Source organism: Gavia stellata, chromosome 1 (assembly GCF_030936135.1).
Source record: "Gavia stellata isolate bGavSte3 chromosome 1, bGavSte3.hap2, whole genome shotgun sequence".
NCBI lineage: Eukaryota > Metazoa > Chordata > Aves > Gaviiformes > Gaviidae > Gavia > Gavia stellata.
In genome coordinates this window covers 66586804-66605290 of record NC_082594.1, presented here as the reverse complement: position 1 = coordinate 66605290, position 18487 = coordinate 66586804, and the positions used below count along the sequence as shown (strand labels likewise).

At 37.2% G+C, this 18487-nt stretch overlaps 1 protein-coding gene across 1 annotated transcript in view; it reads right to left on the bottom strand.

Moving 5' to 3' along the window:
- Positions 1-7896: 7896 nt before the first annotated feature.
- ATP11A (ATPase phospholipid transporting 11A) overlaps positions 7897-18487 on the bottom strand; it is a 135079-nt gene continuing 124488 nt past the window's right edge. The window contains exons 27-29 of the mRNA XM_059835712.1: positions 18375-18478; positions 16354-16519; positions 7897-9091 (exon numbers count right to left, since the gene is read on the bottom strand). Of these exons, the coding sequence (XP_059691695.1) occupies positions 8834-9091; positions 16354-16519; positions 18375-18478 (528 nt within the window). The 3' untranslated portion in view covers positions 7897-8833. The remainder of the gene's footprint in view (positions 9092-16353; positions 16520-18374; positions 18479-18487) is intronic.

Below are 18487 nucleotides of genomic sequence, written 5' to 3'. Positions count from 1 at the left end.
TTGTAGGATAAAATTGTAGTCTGCAATAAACTCCAATACCTTCAAATAACAACTTTTTTCTAAGAAACAAAAAAATTTGAAAAAGTCCTATGAGACCCTGTATCCTTTCTGAGCAACTAACATAAATGGACTCAACAGGGAGAGGGTTAATTTCTAAAACATGCACAATTTTAGTAGAGCAAAGGATGGATGAGCTTATTTGGAGTCTTAATTTGCTTAGAAAGAGACCTGGAAAAAAGCAACAGAGCTGTACGCAGAAGGAAGGTAAGAAGAGAGATTATCTCCCACGTGAAATCTACGCCAGGGGCATGGGTGGGGTGCGGTTTGTGTGCACGTTCAAATATTTCTCAGCTAGAAGTGGCCAAGGCAATAACCATGGTGGTGGTGACCATATTGCTTCAGATCTGCTGGTTTGCCTGCTGAATGCCCCTCTGAGACAGCATGGAAAAGGTATCTCTCTCTTGTTACCAGGTATGGGACTATGCTTTGCTCAAACATGGAAGGAATGTTTTCCTTCTCTCACAATGAAGCATGGAGTGTGAAAACAGACTTACGGGAGAAAGGGAAGTACCCCAGCATGTCAGGTACTAGAAAAGAGGCAAGAAAGGGGAGATATATGTATCCCTTTTGTTACTTAAAGGGAAAACAAGAGTTGAGCAGGCATTAAAGTTTGAAACCCTAGTCAAACTCTTAGAATGGACAATTCTATATTATATACAGTTTGGGTTTCTTTTGCACACGCACAGTTTTTTACTGAAGCAAATGTATGTTCAGTCCTTTTTACGTTCCTCCTGCTGGCTGGTGAAAGCAGTTGCTGTTCTCCAAATTCCCTCAAACTCTTCATTATCCCTCATTCAGGACATGAGTGCAGCATTGGTGTGGCCTCCCCTCGAGCACTGGTGCAGTTTTAGGCCTCACAGTGTAAGAAGCGTGTGAAAATATTAGAACGTGTCCAAAGGAGGGCAACAAAGATGTTGAGAGGACTGGAGGACATGACTTATGAGGAGCATCTGAGGATACCTGGTTTGTTCACCTTAGAGGAGCCTGAGGGGTGACCCCATTGCTGTCTGCAACTACCTCATGAGGGGGAGGGAGGTGCTGATCTCTTCTCGCTGGTGTCTGATGATAGGACACAAAGGAACAGCTTCAAGTTGCATCAGGGGAAGTTCAGATTGGACACTAGAAAAAAGTTCTTCATGAAGAAGGGGGTCAAGCACTGGAACAAGCTCCACAGGGGAGTGGTCATGGCCCCAAGCTTCTTGACAGTCAACACTCAGATCTATGGTTTAGCTTTTAGGTTGCCCTGGGTGGAGTCAGGAGTTGAACTCTGTGATCCTTCGGGGTCCCTTCAGGATATTCTATGAGTAGCTCATGTTCAATGTGAGGGAGACTGGGAGTCACCTTTTATTTAGTGTTATGACAAGGAAAGGAGTTCAGAGACCTCAAAAAAAAAAAAAAAAAAAAGCCAAACAAAACCTCAATACCCTTGAAAGGGCTGTAGTAGGACTTACTAAATTTAGGTCAGCAGACTTAGCCAGCACTGGTACTATGATTTACAGAATGCTTTTTAATTGCTGCATATTAAAAGCTCTTTGCTGCAATACCATGAGTTCAACTTTTACATGCAGATGGCAGCAAGAGACTGTAAATTGTGTACAATAACAAAGATTTCAATTAAATAATCAGCTTTAGGAGTAAAATCTCATTTTAAGAAAAATGTTCTCCAAAGGTTTACCTTACGGTTGTATAGAGCGTTTTAGCTGCTGAAGTTCCTGGTATGACTAGAAGACCACGATAATTTTAAGACAATGAGCAATGTGGCAGGGCATGGGGTGAAGTTGATAAGCTTTACTCTCATTTTAGTGTAAAATGGTAATGCTGTGGATTTTTGTTTCCTTGTTTTGCTGTTTTCAGAATGGAAAAAAAAAGTAACTGAATAGAATACTTGCTTAGAAAAATAAAATCTCTTATTTCTAGCCTGAGAACAAATACATAAACTTACGCCTCCCCCAAAAAAGTAGATTTTAAATGAAGTCCCAGAATTATCTCCAACAGCTGTAAGTGTTTGCAGTAAGCACCTACTATATTATACATAGACCAGTACTACCTAGGAGTCAGATCATCTTGGACTCAAACCTGTTAACGGTAGAAATGTTCTGGACATGCACTACAATGGGTGCAAGTTCACTTTCTGTGCTGCTGCTCTAATAACCCTCTGACCTCACTAGGTGTTTATCAGACAGCTGGGCATTTCCCATAAGCATGCAGAAGTCCAGGGCCTCCAAGGAAGGTGGATTCCAAATCATCTGCTGTGGGCCTTATCCAAGAGGGCAGAGAGAAGCGACCCACGTTGCAGTATAATCTACAATAGAAGGATCTTCAGCTTTTTTACAACTGGACCAGTTCCTTCCAGCACGGTAATGCACAAACACCACTCTTGGGCTAAACTAAGACATAATTTGGACTTAAAAGCCAAGTGAATACCAACCCCTACTGCGCTGTATCGCTGCATCGGTGTTAAGCTTTGTGGTCTTGTGGTCTTGTGCCTGAAATGCCTTAGGAGGCGAGGTCTTTCTTTCTGGACTGTAATTTTATTAGAATAAAAGGGAACACAGTATGTCTTCATAGCTGGGATTAAACAATTAGACTTCAACCTAATTAATATTGACAACTTTCTCTAGCTATGCAGTTTATAATCATCTTAGAAGCAAGCTGCTCAGCATTTCCTAGAAGAATAGTCTCCTAGGCTAGCTACTTGGTTGGAAGTATTTTCTGAAATAGAAGTCGACATACCACTTGATGGTCTTGAACCTTGGACCAGGATTTGTTTTACTTCTTTTCTAAAGCTCAGTGTTTCTTAGATTGCAAGATCTAGCCTTCAAATTTAGTTAACATTTCAGTGTGAAGTATTTTTACAAAGTATGTTTAAAATCTCAAGATAAGCGTTGATGTGCTTTTTGAACAACTATTAACATTGCTTTCCTTGTTAGGAACAAGAAGCAGGTCAGTTTTTCCCACATTAAATAAGGAGACTGAATGTTAACAGTTCTTCCCGATACGATCTGAATAGAAAGCCTCTGAACCTAGCAGGATACCCCATCGTATGTATTTTTAAAAGCTTAATGCACCATGAGATTTCTTAACCAAAATAAATAATGGAAAACAACAAACCTTTTGGTGGTTTAAAATTGAATACTACTCCTATTTGTTTCCTTTAAATGGAAACAAAACACTTATTGAGTCACCACTATTAATTTACTGCAGACTCGCCAGTTAAAAAAAGAACTTATCGCACACTGTAATTTTCCAATAAACACATCCAAACCTATATGGGGGACATTAGGGGATAAACTGTTCTGTGTCATGAAATGAGTTAATAGCTCTATTTGTTTTTATCCCTGTCCTATCACTTCACAGTGTAAATGAAGCCTTTAAAGGGCTATGATTTTTGCTTTAGCATTTGAATGAAACTAAAATGAAAAGACCTGTGAGTATGTGTAAGAAACACACAACAACAGAACCTTATTAGAATGGTCAAATACTATTTTTAAATTCCTGTAGAGTATCACCTGAGGAAATCAGAATATGCAGAAAACAAAACGAAGAAACTTCACTCTGTCTCCAACTTGTCTCACTTCAAATCAAAATAATCTTCAGGAAAGATTTTATACAGCAGCATTGCATACATTGCAGAAAAAAATGTAGTCTCATTGTAGAATAAAAGAAACAGTTTTCAATTAATTCTACAATGCAACTTACTGAAAGAGCATAATTTAAAGAGCTAAAGGAATATATAAGGTATTCAATTCAGAATACTGTTGGGGAAACCACTGAGTTTCTATCCTTTTTTCTTTTAAATAAGTAAACATATTTTTACATGCAAAGTAAAAAGTTGTCTACTTATGAGGTAATTTGTTCCTCTTGCTACTGTGTTCCTCCTGAAATCCAGATGCATCATCACATTATTTTTTTCAAAAACAGTTTCAGTTTAGTATTTCTATCTAATTGCAATTTGTGCATTTTTTCTTCATTACATGAATAAAGGGAAAAACATGTTCCATATTTACCTTTTCCCCTCAAACTACCTTCTCCAGAAGCTCATTCAGTAAAAACCCAAACTTTCTTGATGTACAAAAGGGAGAGGGGTACCATACATTTGTACTGTTTGGATAAAAAGTTCATGTAAGTACAAAGCCATTACTTCAGAATCCTTATTATGGGAAGTGCAAAATCAATATACAAAGAAGGTGCCTAAGCATTCTACATAGCCTCAGAGTGGAAAAGGAAGACACCTAATGTAATGCTCTGACTTGCTTTGAGGAGGCTGTCTAGGATACCTTCAGTCTGACTGCATCAATGTACTGTAGAGTCTGTAATGGTTTTGAAACTACAGAAAGTTCCATAATATTGTACCACCACATGAAAGAAAGTGATGGTACTTCTGTGCACGCAGCCTCTTTTGTCAGAATCTGTGAACACTGCTACCAACTCAGATGGCAAAGCACATTGTTTTTGCCTTTAATTCAGTTTCTTTAAATTGCCAACATTGCAAAAGAAAGGAGAAACAGCTCTGGGTACCCTGACACAGCAGAACCGTAAGGAAATCCAGATCTTCTCATGTGCAGCTTACGAGTTCAGTTTAAAGAACTTAAGCACTTAGCTAATCTGTGCAGGAGGAACAAAGCTCTCCTGGACTGGTACCAATTCCTATCAGCTTTGCAACAAACCCCACACACTGCTTATGTTCCAGCCTTCTCTGAATTTCCCTTTTTGTTAGCTTGCTTTTTTAGCTGGCTACATATACTGTCTGAAAATAAATGTGACTACAAGCATATACAATAACAGATTCAAACACTCATTCCATTTTCTGTTATCTACTTACATTTTATTACAGACTAATATGAAACCATCTCATATTCATACTAGAATTATTTTAATTATTCATGAGCAAACTTAAACCAGTCTTGAACGTTTATATTTATTGCAAGCAGATTCATGTCTCCTGCTTATATATTCTACATAAGGATCCAAAATGTGACTGAATATAAACAAGTTATATTTGGTTATCTACAGAAATAAAAGTTAAAAATAGCACTGAAAAGAAACTTTACAGTAACGTATTCACACACTGACTCTTCAAATCAAATAAATGAAGTGGTATAGGATAATCTAAACATTAGATTTGAAGGCTGATTTATTTTCAAATAAATGCACCTATAATTGTACAATTAAAAATAAGTGTCAGTATTTGGTGCTGATGACTACAGACTTTTTTTAATGTTTAATGCACAGATAACTACCCCCAGCCCCCATACAGCAACTTTCGCTGATTCTACTTTACATTAGATCATGAAAGGACATTTAAAATGCAATGTGTACATAGCATAGAATTTATGTCAGAGGCAACGCAGATTAAAATTCTGTGTATATTCATAAGGTAAAAAAATTAAAGCTATATAAACTGATTTTTAGATTATTCTGCAAAGTAGAATCACATACTCGTGCACTTTCATAATACTTTCACAAATTTCCATTAAAGCTTTTTTAGCAGAGACAGTAGCATGAGCACAATGATCCCACTGGCTTCCAAAAGAAAAGTAGTGCAGTTGCTCAATTAAGCTGTTTTTTCCTTTTATATTTGAAAGCCAGTTGGGTCAAGACAAATAGGCTAATGCAAGCAAGAAAGTAAACTGTAAGCTTTTACATTACGTGGCTGAACAAACAATTATTGTACGTGGTAAAACAGAAAAGATCTTTTGTCACAAGCCACTGCAGGAATATATGAACTTCAGTGGCTGAAAAGCTTGAAATACTTTTTAAGTCTTCACATACATTTTGTTAGCGCTTACCAGTTTCAAGACATTTACAGAAGCAGTTATGGAGACACTATGCTGTTAAAGCTGCAACAATTTAAACAAGGCAAGTTAGGAAGTTACATAGATTTGTATACATTTCCCCTTTAATTTTTTTTTAATACATAAAAATCTGTCTCTCTTCAGTGTCCCATCCATAATAAAACATTCTAATTCATTTTGACCTAACTTCTACTTTTTCATCTTTGCATTGTCTGATCCATTTACAATGAAACTCCAAGTTAACACCTGCTGCAGTGGACTAGGTTTGCATGGCAATAGTAACAGGGACTGAAGCAAAAGCACATCAAGTGAAATCGAGTTGGTATTTTATGTTTTTTCCATTAAACGGTCTATTTTAACAAACAAACAGTACCAACTTTAACCGTTAAAGTATTGCTAAATCAAAGCAGAAACTTCCACTTAAAATCAAGCATTCTTTCTCCTCCAAAAATGACATGTTTAAAATTTCCCAAGCACATATATAGGTGTTTCAGCCTGAATACCACTGTCAGTAACTTCTACGTGCTGGGCAACATGATGTTTGCAATGAACTGCTTTGTTAGTAGGCAGAACAAGAATGCAGCATTTTCAAGAACATCAAGCAAAAATCTCCTTATTTAAGGCTAAAAGATGGAACTCAGAAAAGCAAAAAAGCAGGAGGCTTTATAAAGTAAAAAAGCCAGCAGTAATAGTATAGCGGTGAAAGTACAGCACTCTAATCGCCACTATCACAAATACCAACAAAACATCAATAGTTTGAGTGAGACTGACAGAGCAATAGAACTGTATTTCTAATTTGACATTCATTAGAATTTTAACATTCAGCCACAACTCCACTCTAAGCTAAATTTCAGTGGCCAAAACAAATAGGTATAAAAAAAGCCTTCAAAACATATACTTAAAAAAAATAGAAATGGTGTGTTAACAAATGTATGCGTAAAACAGATTTATAAATAGCTACAGTATGAAAAATATTTCAGTGCAAAGGCAATTTTAAGATTTCTAAAAAATACATTACAAATAATTTGTTAGCTACACACAAGAAATTTGTCACTGCTACTGGTATAAAATTTATACCCATATTAACTTTTTAAAAATATATACACCAGTGTTTTATGTAGGGGACAGTTCTAACTGACCAACATTCAAGTCTGCAATGGCAAGTATATGTACACGCACCCACACCCACACATGTATGTATGTATTTCAAAATGTTACTGCTATGAGGACATTCTTTGAAACTTAAAAGTGCTACATGTTAAATGGTAAAAATACCTTCATCTGTGGTGCTCACCATTAGACTTTTTAAAATTCTCTTCTCTTTGGTATGCTGACAATTTTACAACTCACTTTACAATCTCTGCTTGTCCCAGGGCATTTTAATATTTCACTGTTTCTTTAATGTGAAAATCACTCGGAATATTGTGAGGAACATTTCCTAGTAAGTTGATTTTTCTTTTATTAAAAAGTAAATTAGCAACTAACCTATTTTGCCTCTGTTTTGTTTTTTTTAACACAAAAAGGGAAGTAATTTTCTCTGCCACCCTAGTCCATTCGAAAGACAACTAACAATGTCTTGGCCAAGTCTTCCAATAAAGGCTGCAGCTCTGATCTCAAATATTTTGTTTTCACATTGAAATAAATTTTTAGCTAATGTCCTCCCAGAGGTATTTAATGACGATGGTTATTAACCAGTTCTAACCACCAGGCTGAAATTGATTGAAATCAGATTACTGCTTCAGGTATTTTTGCACCCCAAAATAAAACACTGGACTAAAGAAACAAGACAAGGACACAGCTAATAGTTGAATTAGTGCAAGGTAACATACATTTAGCAGAGAAAACAGAAGTGCAAGTTGGCTGTCATTCTTAAAGTAATTCAAACAGAATCCTTGCAGTCAAACTAGTTTCTGTATCGCAACTATGGTTCAACTGTTAGTACACAGCCGTGTGCCACCTCGTGGTTTGCTTGCAAAAGTAACAGCTGTGTGCTTTGTAATACACCTCCCAAGCCAATTAGTCAGTATTTAATCATACACACACACACACAAAAAATCAAAATTATGAGGATGAATCCAGACAGTAAAACTCGCTTATTTGGAAAAACAGCCTTTCTTTTTTTAAGTAAAAAAAAATGTGTCAAAAAAAGCTTAATATACGATACTTTCTGCTGTGCATATTTTACAGGGGATAGGAAGTGGGAACACCAGATAATCTGCATCTTTGACAAATTCACAAAGACCTTTTAGGTAAAATGCTTACATTCTGTTTTTTGAGTAGATTTCAACATTGATGATATTTACCTATTTAACAGCCAACTTGACTTCATATAGTGTGTACACACTCTACACAAGGATTGTTTTGCCTATCTTTCTACAGGGGAAAACTAACTGAAAACCAGACATAGCCCTGATTTGGCCACTTACAAGGAAGTGAGCATTAGAGAGTGTTTCTTGAAAGCAGATTTGCACAGAGGAAACACCAGTTTGTTCTACAGAAAGAGCAAAGAAAGAAAAAGGACAGAGAAAATCAGAAACAGCACTTGTTAAATATGCTTTAGGAGACTTTCATTGGAGATAACTGAGGCCATTGCTTCTGGCTGAAAATTAAAACTGTTGATTTCAAAATGTAGGTCACTGACTGAAACTATACACTTCAAGTAACAAAGAAAATGACTAAAGATGACAGAAGCAGTAAATGCACAAAAGTCTTGACACAGGATGAAGAGAATTTTTAGTGCCACCAGTCTCACAGTACCAGACTGTGCAGATTGTTCATTGCTCCAGTAGTTCAAAACATAAAAAAGAGGCCTATTGGCCTGGAAGGGTTCGTACTTCTAGCTCTTGATCCTGTTTGTCTGAACATTACCTCAGACAGCAAAAGCCATGTACAGTTTAATATATTTCTGTGACATGTTTGTTTCCTGAAAAAAGAAATAAATAAAAATACAGTTTTTAAAGGCTTGACTTGGTGTTCTGTCATACAGAAGTTTCCAAACCTGACCCACTATAGCGGTAGCCTGCACTGGAACGGCAATGCTTATTTGAATAGCCAAAGACAGATGGAAGTACTGAATAATCAATGCCTCTCCAGTGCGTAAACATAATTTTTTTAGAATGAGAATTAGACCTTCTTGCTGGGGAATTGCTGCAGTCACTGCTCCTGTATCTTGGGCTTTTCAGAGAGGCAAGAGGTGTGAATTCAGAGATGTGCTCCTGACAGTGCCTTGATGCATTCTGTTAAAAGGAAAAAAAAACAAACACACAGTAAATGGATGACTTTGGAGCTAAAAGTCCACAATTGTGTTCTTTCATAGGGCCACTGTGCCCTTGGTATAATAATGCCTTTCACTAGATCACCAGTCTGGCTATTTGTTTCATGTAAAGGTATAACCCCCTCATGTTGTTGAGCAATCAACCACTTTCAACATGATTAGTTTTATATTAAAACCTACAGAACCAGGCATAATTTTACATATAACCTCTAAACCTGATAATGGGCTCTTTAGAGAACAGATGAGGACACAGAGGACTACTTTCAAGTTGAATTGTTTTAAATCAGGTTTATATTTCATTTTGCAATCTCTCCTGGTACATCTTTTTATCTCTGAACTTTTTTAGTCAGGATTTCTTATGGGCCATTTTAAGACAGAACAGATTCAAGTACTTTGCCCTGTACTTCCAAAGAGAGGGAATTCTTTTACAGTCGGTTTGTGCTAATAGAGGAAAATTCCAGAGGTTTAATGCACTCGCTTTGTACTTCTAAGCAGTATCTGACTTTGGACTTGCTTAGGTTACATGTAGCCCCTATACAGGCAATTTATACTACACATCAAAATACCATCTTACTCTAATTGCTCCTTAAAATTTATCTGTACCACATAATCACTCCACACTCTGGCAGAATTGGCAGTTCCACTCAGGAAATACTCAGGACTACAGTAACACCATGATGGCACGACAAGACCCTGGAAGATGTCCACAAACTAAAAGAAAATTAGCACAGCACTTTCCCCAGTGAGTTTATCTCATTCTTCTCACTAAATGCACATATAATTTCCAGATACAGAGATATGGAGGTTATGTGACGGTATTTAAGATATAAATGCATTATAAGCATTATTCAAATCAATGTTATAAATCACTCTCTCCATGGCTACTATATAAGCTAGTTAATCCTTTATTCTTAATCATCCCCTTCCTCCTTCCCTGTTAACATCAACGCAGTAGCAAAAGGGATGAAATCACAAAATAAATGTTAATGATGTAGCTTACAGAAATTTGAGATGTAATATTACACTTTTAATGCCAATCACAAGCTTGAAACACTACTCTTGCATAACCAAGAGCAATCAGAAAGCTCTCTTACAACAGTTACTCTTGGAAAAAGTCAGCAAACTATACCAAACTGCTCACTAACAGTGAGGCCTGAATTCTTTTAAACAAACATAGACCAAATACCAACATTAATACAGGAAAATGTAGGTAATCAGGTAACAGATTAGCAGACTTGGTTTTGGAAGTGTTGGAGGAAGTACTCATACCCTGTATGATAACTATTTTTCCTATTCTTCCAGCTAAAAAGTGAAGTATTTTAGTTACCATACATATTTCTAAAAAGAAAACTTTTTTTGTTGTACACATAGCTTCAAGGCAAGTGCTTTTCATCTGCCATGCCTGAAGCTACTCAAGAAAGTTGGGGTTTTCTACTACTACTTGTCTAGCAGTCATTACAAGTAAATCAAAAGCTCTCCTCAACTACCTTAAAACACTAGAGCCCACACTGGCACATTACATTGCATTTGTCCTCTTCACAAGTTGGTACTTTGCACCTTCACTTAGTTCCTTTTGTGCTGCTTTTGGGGTCAGGAGAGCATGAAGGAACTGCAGCAGATATGGCAACCAGGTGGAAATATATCTCAGTAAAAAGTGTACCTTCTTATACATGTTAGTGGTATGGCAAGGAGATGATGTAAAGCAGAGGACTTCATTCTGCTGCCCTAATGTTTTGAGGATTTAGGAGCTCACCACTCATGCTGCTGTCTCAGGTATTTGGCAAGACTACTATGCTTCTCTCTTCATCTGAGGCAGCGATGCACTCGTCTATACAGAACACGTTACTATGGTAAATACTGTCAGATATACAGCCCTCTTCTCCTGACCCAAAGTCCTATTCACAAGTAATTCACTTCCTTTTATATGGTTATCTTCCTGTTTTACCGTCTGCATTTGGTCTATATATGTATTCAAGAGCATGAGAGATGATGGATAAACTGCTAATGTATGAGAATTACTTCTGACTTTATGTATTCTACACCACGGTGTAATGTGAGTACACTTTGCAATAATGACTGCAGTTCTTATAGGAGAAATGTCACACAACACCTATGCATAACACAACGTATTTATAGGACTTAAATATGGGTATATCGATTAACTGTTTTGCCTTACATGAGTAAGTTTCTGAGACAAAAAGATCTTACCTGTGGCATGGAACATCTCTTGCAAAAACTAGGCTTTCCAAGTAAAACAATGATTTTGTATCAATATTGATAAAGTACATCAAAAACTCTGGAGGAAACAGTTGATTTGTAAATAGCACAGTTCACCAATAGAAATTAATCCAAACTGGCAACACATACAGTACTGTTACCTAGTTTTGATCTAATTATGGCTCGGAAGCTGAAAGATTTCCTTCAAGAAGTGGCCCATCGCTGCTCGCCAGTGCATTTAGGGCTGTTTTATGTCTCATACTCTTCTGCAAGGATGAGGAAAAACAGTGAGACTCTTGCTGAATACAAGAAAGAAATGTGAATGAATTGTACCATTTGGTACAAAGTAACTATTGTAGCAAAGTCCTGTAGAAGTGACGGATTTTCTGATAGATTTAAAAAGGAAAGATTATCTAGTCTAAAACAAGCTTTCTATTTCTTGATCCTGAGGTTAATCCTTTGAGCCACTCTGAGAATGTTTTTAATTCCATTTCAAACTCTGTTAAAAATACTTAATTACTCTCAAAAGCACTTAACTGTACCATGACTAAGTACCATGGGCTGTGTGTCCTGCCCCTCCGACAATAACCTGTACTGAATGGGAGAGGTCCCCATGATATGATGAGGCCAATTCGATTCCAAATTAAGGAGTGGACGTCCCACTTGACTACTCCCCAGAACAACTGGTACACTGAAGGGAGTGTTACACACAGAGGTGATGGGGCCAGTGCTAATGAAAGCTGACTTACAGCTTAGTCATTACACCATGGGGACAGAGGGAAGGGGAGTTACCAAGATAACTCCCCTCTTCCATGGTATTCAAATATTGCAACAGCAAGATCCGTTTCTTTGTTTTCCACAGAAGAGGAGCCCAACACATGACAAAGGCAACAGTTTGCTGATGACCAGTGTTCTAAGAGCCCTGTGCAGTTGTTCAACAGCAGCTGAGCCCACTGAGGAGCAGAAGAACGATGAATCCCCAGAGAGGGCTCCCCAGGCAAAAGTACCACTTTGCGTTTCCCCAAGCGCAGCAAAGGGTAGAGATCTCATAACAAGGCTGATGGGCCGATCTTGTGACTGAAGTGAAAGTGAAGTAAAAAAACATCAGTCAGAAGCAAAGAGAAAAAGAAAAATATTTCTTAAAAAGGGATGAAAGCACAGAAGTTATTTACAGCTCAGAATCTAAACACCTGGTATTTCAGCTACAAAATATTTGGGATTGCTGAAACACTGTCAATCGAAATGACAATTATAAAAATGAAAAGAGGATAATTTAAAGTGAATTTATATTTTCCCTAACAGAGCTGCTGAGCTTCTGCTATTAATGAAAGAAGAATAAAGAAAAAGGAAATATAATCAATTAATGTAGATTAGCTATATTAAAAAAATACCCTATTGCTTTTTAAAAGTGAAGGCGGAAAGAAAACTCACAGCTGCACAATTTCCAGTTAAAGCACAAAATTCAGCTTCTTTCATTGAGCCAAAGAGTCACTGGGACTGCATGTATGAGAGACATAAGCAGATTTTGACTGAAATTACCAAAAGACAACAGATTCCTCCAAAGCTTTTGCAGAATTAGTGTTTTAGCCCAAGACAGATAACAGTTCACACGGGTGTGTATATATATATATAAAAATATACATGCACATATGTACACATATACTTGTATGTACATATATGTATGTGTATACACACTTTTTTTTATATATATATATATGTGTGTGTGTGTCTCTCTCTCTCTCACTGAAAAGTTCTCCCAAACAAAACAGAACTAGATCTGGAATGTTTAAAAACCTCTGAATGATAATGATGGTAAACAATCACCCACCACACACTGGAGTGACTCTCACGTAATTGAAAAACTCAGAAGCATAAGAATTGCTTCAAAGGCTTTAGGTGATCTTATTGCCTGAGGAGAACTAATTTAGTAACCTGGGAAGTGGCTGCTGGACCTATGTTAATCTTGTCAACTGTTCCAGAAGACCTTTATTACAAAGAAAGCAATATAGCTTATAGGAATGCAGTGAGTTTAAAAATAATTGGTTATAAGCTCAGTTCAAACCAATCCGAAGGCACTTAAAAGCATATTTTTGCCTGAATTCTCAAAAGCGAAAAAAAGTTTGTGTATTTTCCCTGTGACTTATGTAATTACAGTCATTTTTATTGACGATACATTTTTGAAGGGGGAAAGAGAAAGGAAATGTATTTTTTTATCTTAACCAGCTAAGAAATAAAGCTATAAAATCTGCAATGGAAACCAACAGTCTCCTAGTATTGGGCCAAAAATAGTTTTCTTGCAGACTGTATGGAAGCCAAGATTTACTAGCATTTCTTCTACTTTTATATTATATTAAATGTCATTACTTCTGGGTCTTTCTTTCTAGAAAGAGCACAGAATTTCATAAAATGGAGTATAAGGAAAGCTCAGTTTCAAAATGCATGCTGGAAATAACTTGTTAATAAAAAACTTGCATTTTCTTCTATCACAGCAGAGCAGATATATCAATATATTCCAAAGATCGCTTAAATGGCTTCAAGTACCACATTTTCTGTATTATGCTAGCAACATCAGCATAATCAGATTTATCACTTCTTTGTGTGGCAACTATTCCATTTACTCAGGTACAATGCAAGCATGACATGCATTCACCTACAGATAGACCAGTGATTAAAATGGGGACCTAAGAATCCAAATCTTAGATTCTTGAGGCAGAAACATTATGTAAAATTCAGTAACAACAGTAACAAAAATGATAGTGATAGTAATGGATTGTGATGATTCATAGAATCTTTGAGATAAACAGAAGAAGGAAAAAACTATACTAAAAAGTATTCTTCTTCAAAACGTAGTTGACGTGAATCGGAAATGGGAGATAATGAGTACAGTAAATAACTTCTGATGATAAACTTTTTACTGTCCTTTGAATGAAATGGCCAAGCATGCAGAAAGGCAGAAAAAAGTCACCTTTTGTTCCATTAGAAACTTAGACTGCTTGAAGTCTGAGAAAGCATAAAGATGGTGGACTGCTCAACAGAAAGGCACTGATGTTTAGTCTGATTTCCCCAGAAGATGGTAGGAAGTAACCGTGCACATCGTTTATGTTTAAAGCAAGGTAGCAGTTATTTAGACAAAGTGGATTGGAAGACAGGAAGAAACAAAGAGAGGGAAGAAGAAACACAAGCATATATCTGGTTAAAAGTCAAAGATTTTCTACTAAACATTAAAAAATGAATATTGCCAGTCTTAAGCCCAAAGTCTGCTTTACAACTGATTCATTTTCCAGCACTAACATACAATGTCTGTAAGAAATGCTGTAATACCTTTGTTTGGGGCTTTTGTTTACATTAACCCATCCTCATTCTCTCTCTTTAGACTTTTAAATTAAGCATGCAGAACCTATACTGAGATCAACTTCTTCCACAGTAGCATATATGTCAAAGAGACATCTATTAAAGATATCAAAATAAAAAAATGCCGAATGCTGATCTGCCTGGGAATGCTTTTCTGCTATTCTTTATTCTTTCCTGTCCTCCTTAAGTGAGGCATTTTCACAACTGTACATTCAAGGAATACAAAACAATGGCAAGATATGAGAGAAGAATTTTTTTTACCTTTGCCAAAGGGGAAATTTTACTTTCCTTGTACGTAAAGTTCCTTTATTCCTGTCCTCTTAATGCAAAGTATCTTCTCAAATAAACATCAAAATGCTAACTAATCCCTACACACACAGTTGCTGGTAACTCATTATTTTAACCTACCAGTGGCAGTTGATGGGCTGAAAAGGGCAAGGGCAATTACATTAAGTTTCAGGTTCAACACCTCTACTGTCCTTCACCTTCTAACATATATATTATATGAAAGTTCGTTGAGATCAAAAATACAGGTAAAATTTTCTACTGGGGCTGGTTTGATGGCCCAAGAATAGTACCATGCATCCCATAGAACCTGGCTTCCCTTTCAGCCTCAGGAGAGCAAGTCTTTATTTATGCAATAGTTTCTCCTTTTGGGCTTCTCAGAAGAAAGGTGACAAGAGATTTTAAAATACTCTTCCCATTGGCACAACAAGGCGCATTTATGTAGAGATAATGTATCAAAACAGGCAAAATGTAAGTTGAAATATAAAAGAAAATAATTATTAATAGAATATGAATAAGTTTTAATAGAGGTGGTTTTGTAACAGGCACAGCATCAGTATAAAATAGCTTGCTAAGGAAGTATTATATTGCACAGATCATGCAATATGAATGTTGGCATGAGTTTACTACATATTCCTTACCAACATGCTATATATTCATCACATTTATTTTAAGTGTGTAATTTCTAGATTTATTCAATAATAAGCACACATGCAGTTGTAGAGTCCCTTGGTATAGGATTGAAACTGCTTGTGCAAATCCCTACTTTAAAGGGGATTTCAATAAAATCACATGCTCCCTTCCTACTGGTTTTATGTTGAGCTTAGCTTATTTTAGCTCATTTTCCATTTTAGATAACTATGCTCAGCTTGCACAGCAAATGCTAAAATGTCCACATTAGAGTTTCATTTATGCAGTAGAATGACTTGATATGAAAGATAATTACTTGAGTTCAGGGGTGTGGCCAGTGCCTCTGAATACTCCACAACAGCAGGAACAACTGCTGTCTAGGCTGATGTAAGTGCCTTCCTCCTACCCTCATGGAGATACCAATCCCCTTACCCTTCTTATCTCCTCAAACCAGGAATCATGTTGATCCATATACCTGTCTCCCACCATCCTCATCAGCTGATTTCTCCGTGGTTGCTGGTAGGGAGGCACGGGGTTGCCCCAGGGTTCAGGTAAATACCACCATGTACATAATAGGCAGCTTCTTTCACCGTACTGGTCAGAAGGGCCTGGTATACAACCGGTAATATACACCACAGAGGGGGAACCGCTGTTCTAATCTTGTCTCTAAGCTTGAAAGAGGTCTAATTATTAGAAACTTGTGATACAAAAAACTAATTCCACAATGAAAAATATTGTTACCTGGATTCTTTCTGTTGCTGTAGGCCACAACTGTCTGCATAAGACCTTCTTGAGAACATCTGGAAGAAGGCTGACAGTTATGAGCAGAATTATACCCAGCCACGCAGGACCACTAGACAGCATTTGCATGAACACATAATACATCCTCTGATAATTGAGAAAAGGCCTAGTAGGAAAAAGATTAAATGGATATTATATTACACTTCAATACACCAAAGAAAGACTGGCGATGTTAAAATATAAAAATCGTGACAGTGATGAAATACTGCAGGTTCAACTTCCCAGTTTGTAGGAGTTCATCCATCCCAGTTTTCTCAAAAGGAGGTCTAAACATTCTCTGACAAGAGAGAACTGCCTTACTCTTGTCTTCCATGCTGTAGGAAATACCATGCTGTCCTCTCTCCCAAGCTGCCTCTCCCTTGCAAAGATGAACTAAGTTACATTCTCCTCCTGTTTATGCTCTTTCACCCACTCCTTATCTTGCCCCAGATATTTTCCACCCTTCTTCTCAGTGTCCCACCTATTACTTTCCTCCTCTTTCCCACTGCACACTCATTCGTATGTATCCTCAAAGTAAGGCTTGTTGAGCACACCTTTCTTCATACCTCTCAAGCTCCCCTAAGCTTCATTGATGGTTTCATGTTATGCTCCCTAACCTGTTCACCACATTTTTATCTGCTCCCACTTTCACTGCTTTCACTTCCATGTTTCCCTGTATCTCCATGGCAGTTGTCTGGTCATTAAAATGCCTTCACTGTACGGTGATGGGAACCAGAGGCCACATTTACTGAGAGCAAAGATCAATGGACAGTTTGTAGCAACACTAAGTGTAACAGCCCTCCTACCAGTAGGGCAGTTTCCTGCTAGTTTCCAAAATTTGATAGAAGCCTTTGCAATCTAAGAAGGTAAGCAAGTTAAAATACATTGCTGCATGTAAACAGTCATATCTCTAACACACAGCAAAGCTGGCTGGAAAATGCTAGCAAGGAAAATGTCACTTCTACAAACTGTTTTCATTCTGATGCTGAAGAAACTGATCTTATTGAAAAAAAGAAGAGGCTACTGAATATCTAAGGAGTTGACAGGTGCTTACTCATTTGTAAAGGACACACTGCAATACAAATCCTTACTCCAAATTAAATGGCACCTTAATCACTGTGCAACAAACAGTTAGGCTCTCCTTTCTCTTTAGTGCCTCAAAATGTTTACTTATGTATACAAAGTAGAACAGTTCCAGCAGAAGAGGTTAGAAAAGATAACCTTGTAACTGGGTGCTCTACAGATGAGAAATGCAAATTCAAGTTCCTGATGGCAATCGGGCACAGTAAGAACTTGAACCTGATTCAACTTGATCTCCTTCCCAAAAACTTCAGCTTCAAGTACACAGAATTTAACAGAAAAAAACCCCAAACACTACTTTCAATCAGCTATGGACAAGAGTTACACTAATTCTTAAAAAGCTTCTTACCAACAGTAGAACAAGTAGGTGCTCAGACTTCTAAAGTAGATCTACTTTGCTAAATAAGGGGGCAAACAATGAGCTCTAACACAGGACTCCTGGTCATCCACACAACTTCAATGTTAGTTCCACTCCCTGGTCCTAGTTTAGACTGCTACAGCTAGTTCCCTCCAAGACAAGCCAAGCAGATGGGTGGCTAGCCCCAAGCTGCATAGACATGACCTACTCTTCGACATTTTGCCTCAGATAGACAGCCTCAGCTACTTGAACCAACCCTTAGACTGCTTTTGACTGATACTACTGAGAGAGCACCAGTGGCAGTCTAAGGTCTGATACTCTTCTCTTCATAGTCTTCTCTAAGAATATTTTAGCAGCCAGTCAGTGAAAGAAGAGCTGAGCGTTCTATAATTACCATTACTGATGTGTTTAAAATGTGACTGCTATTGGGAGTTCTGCAATACATAAAAGCTAAATTTAATTCTGTTTGGGACAAAAAAAGTGAAATGTATAACAACTGTTTCTGAAATAACATTTCTGATGCAATTTATATTAGGGTTCATACCAAATAATTCCTCCCCAGAGCAGAGAAAAGATAATGTAGAATACCAGTGATCCCCAGATCATGAAGTGATTTATCCACGTCCAATAGTGTGTATCGAGTGCAAGCTGAAAAAA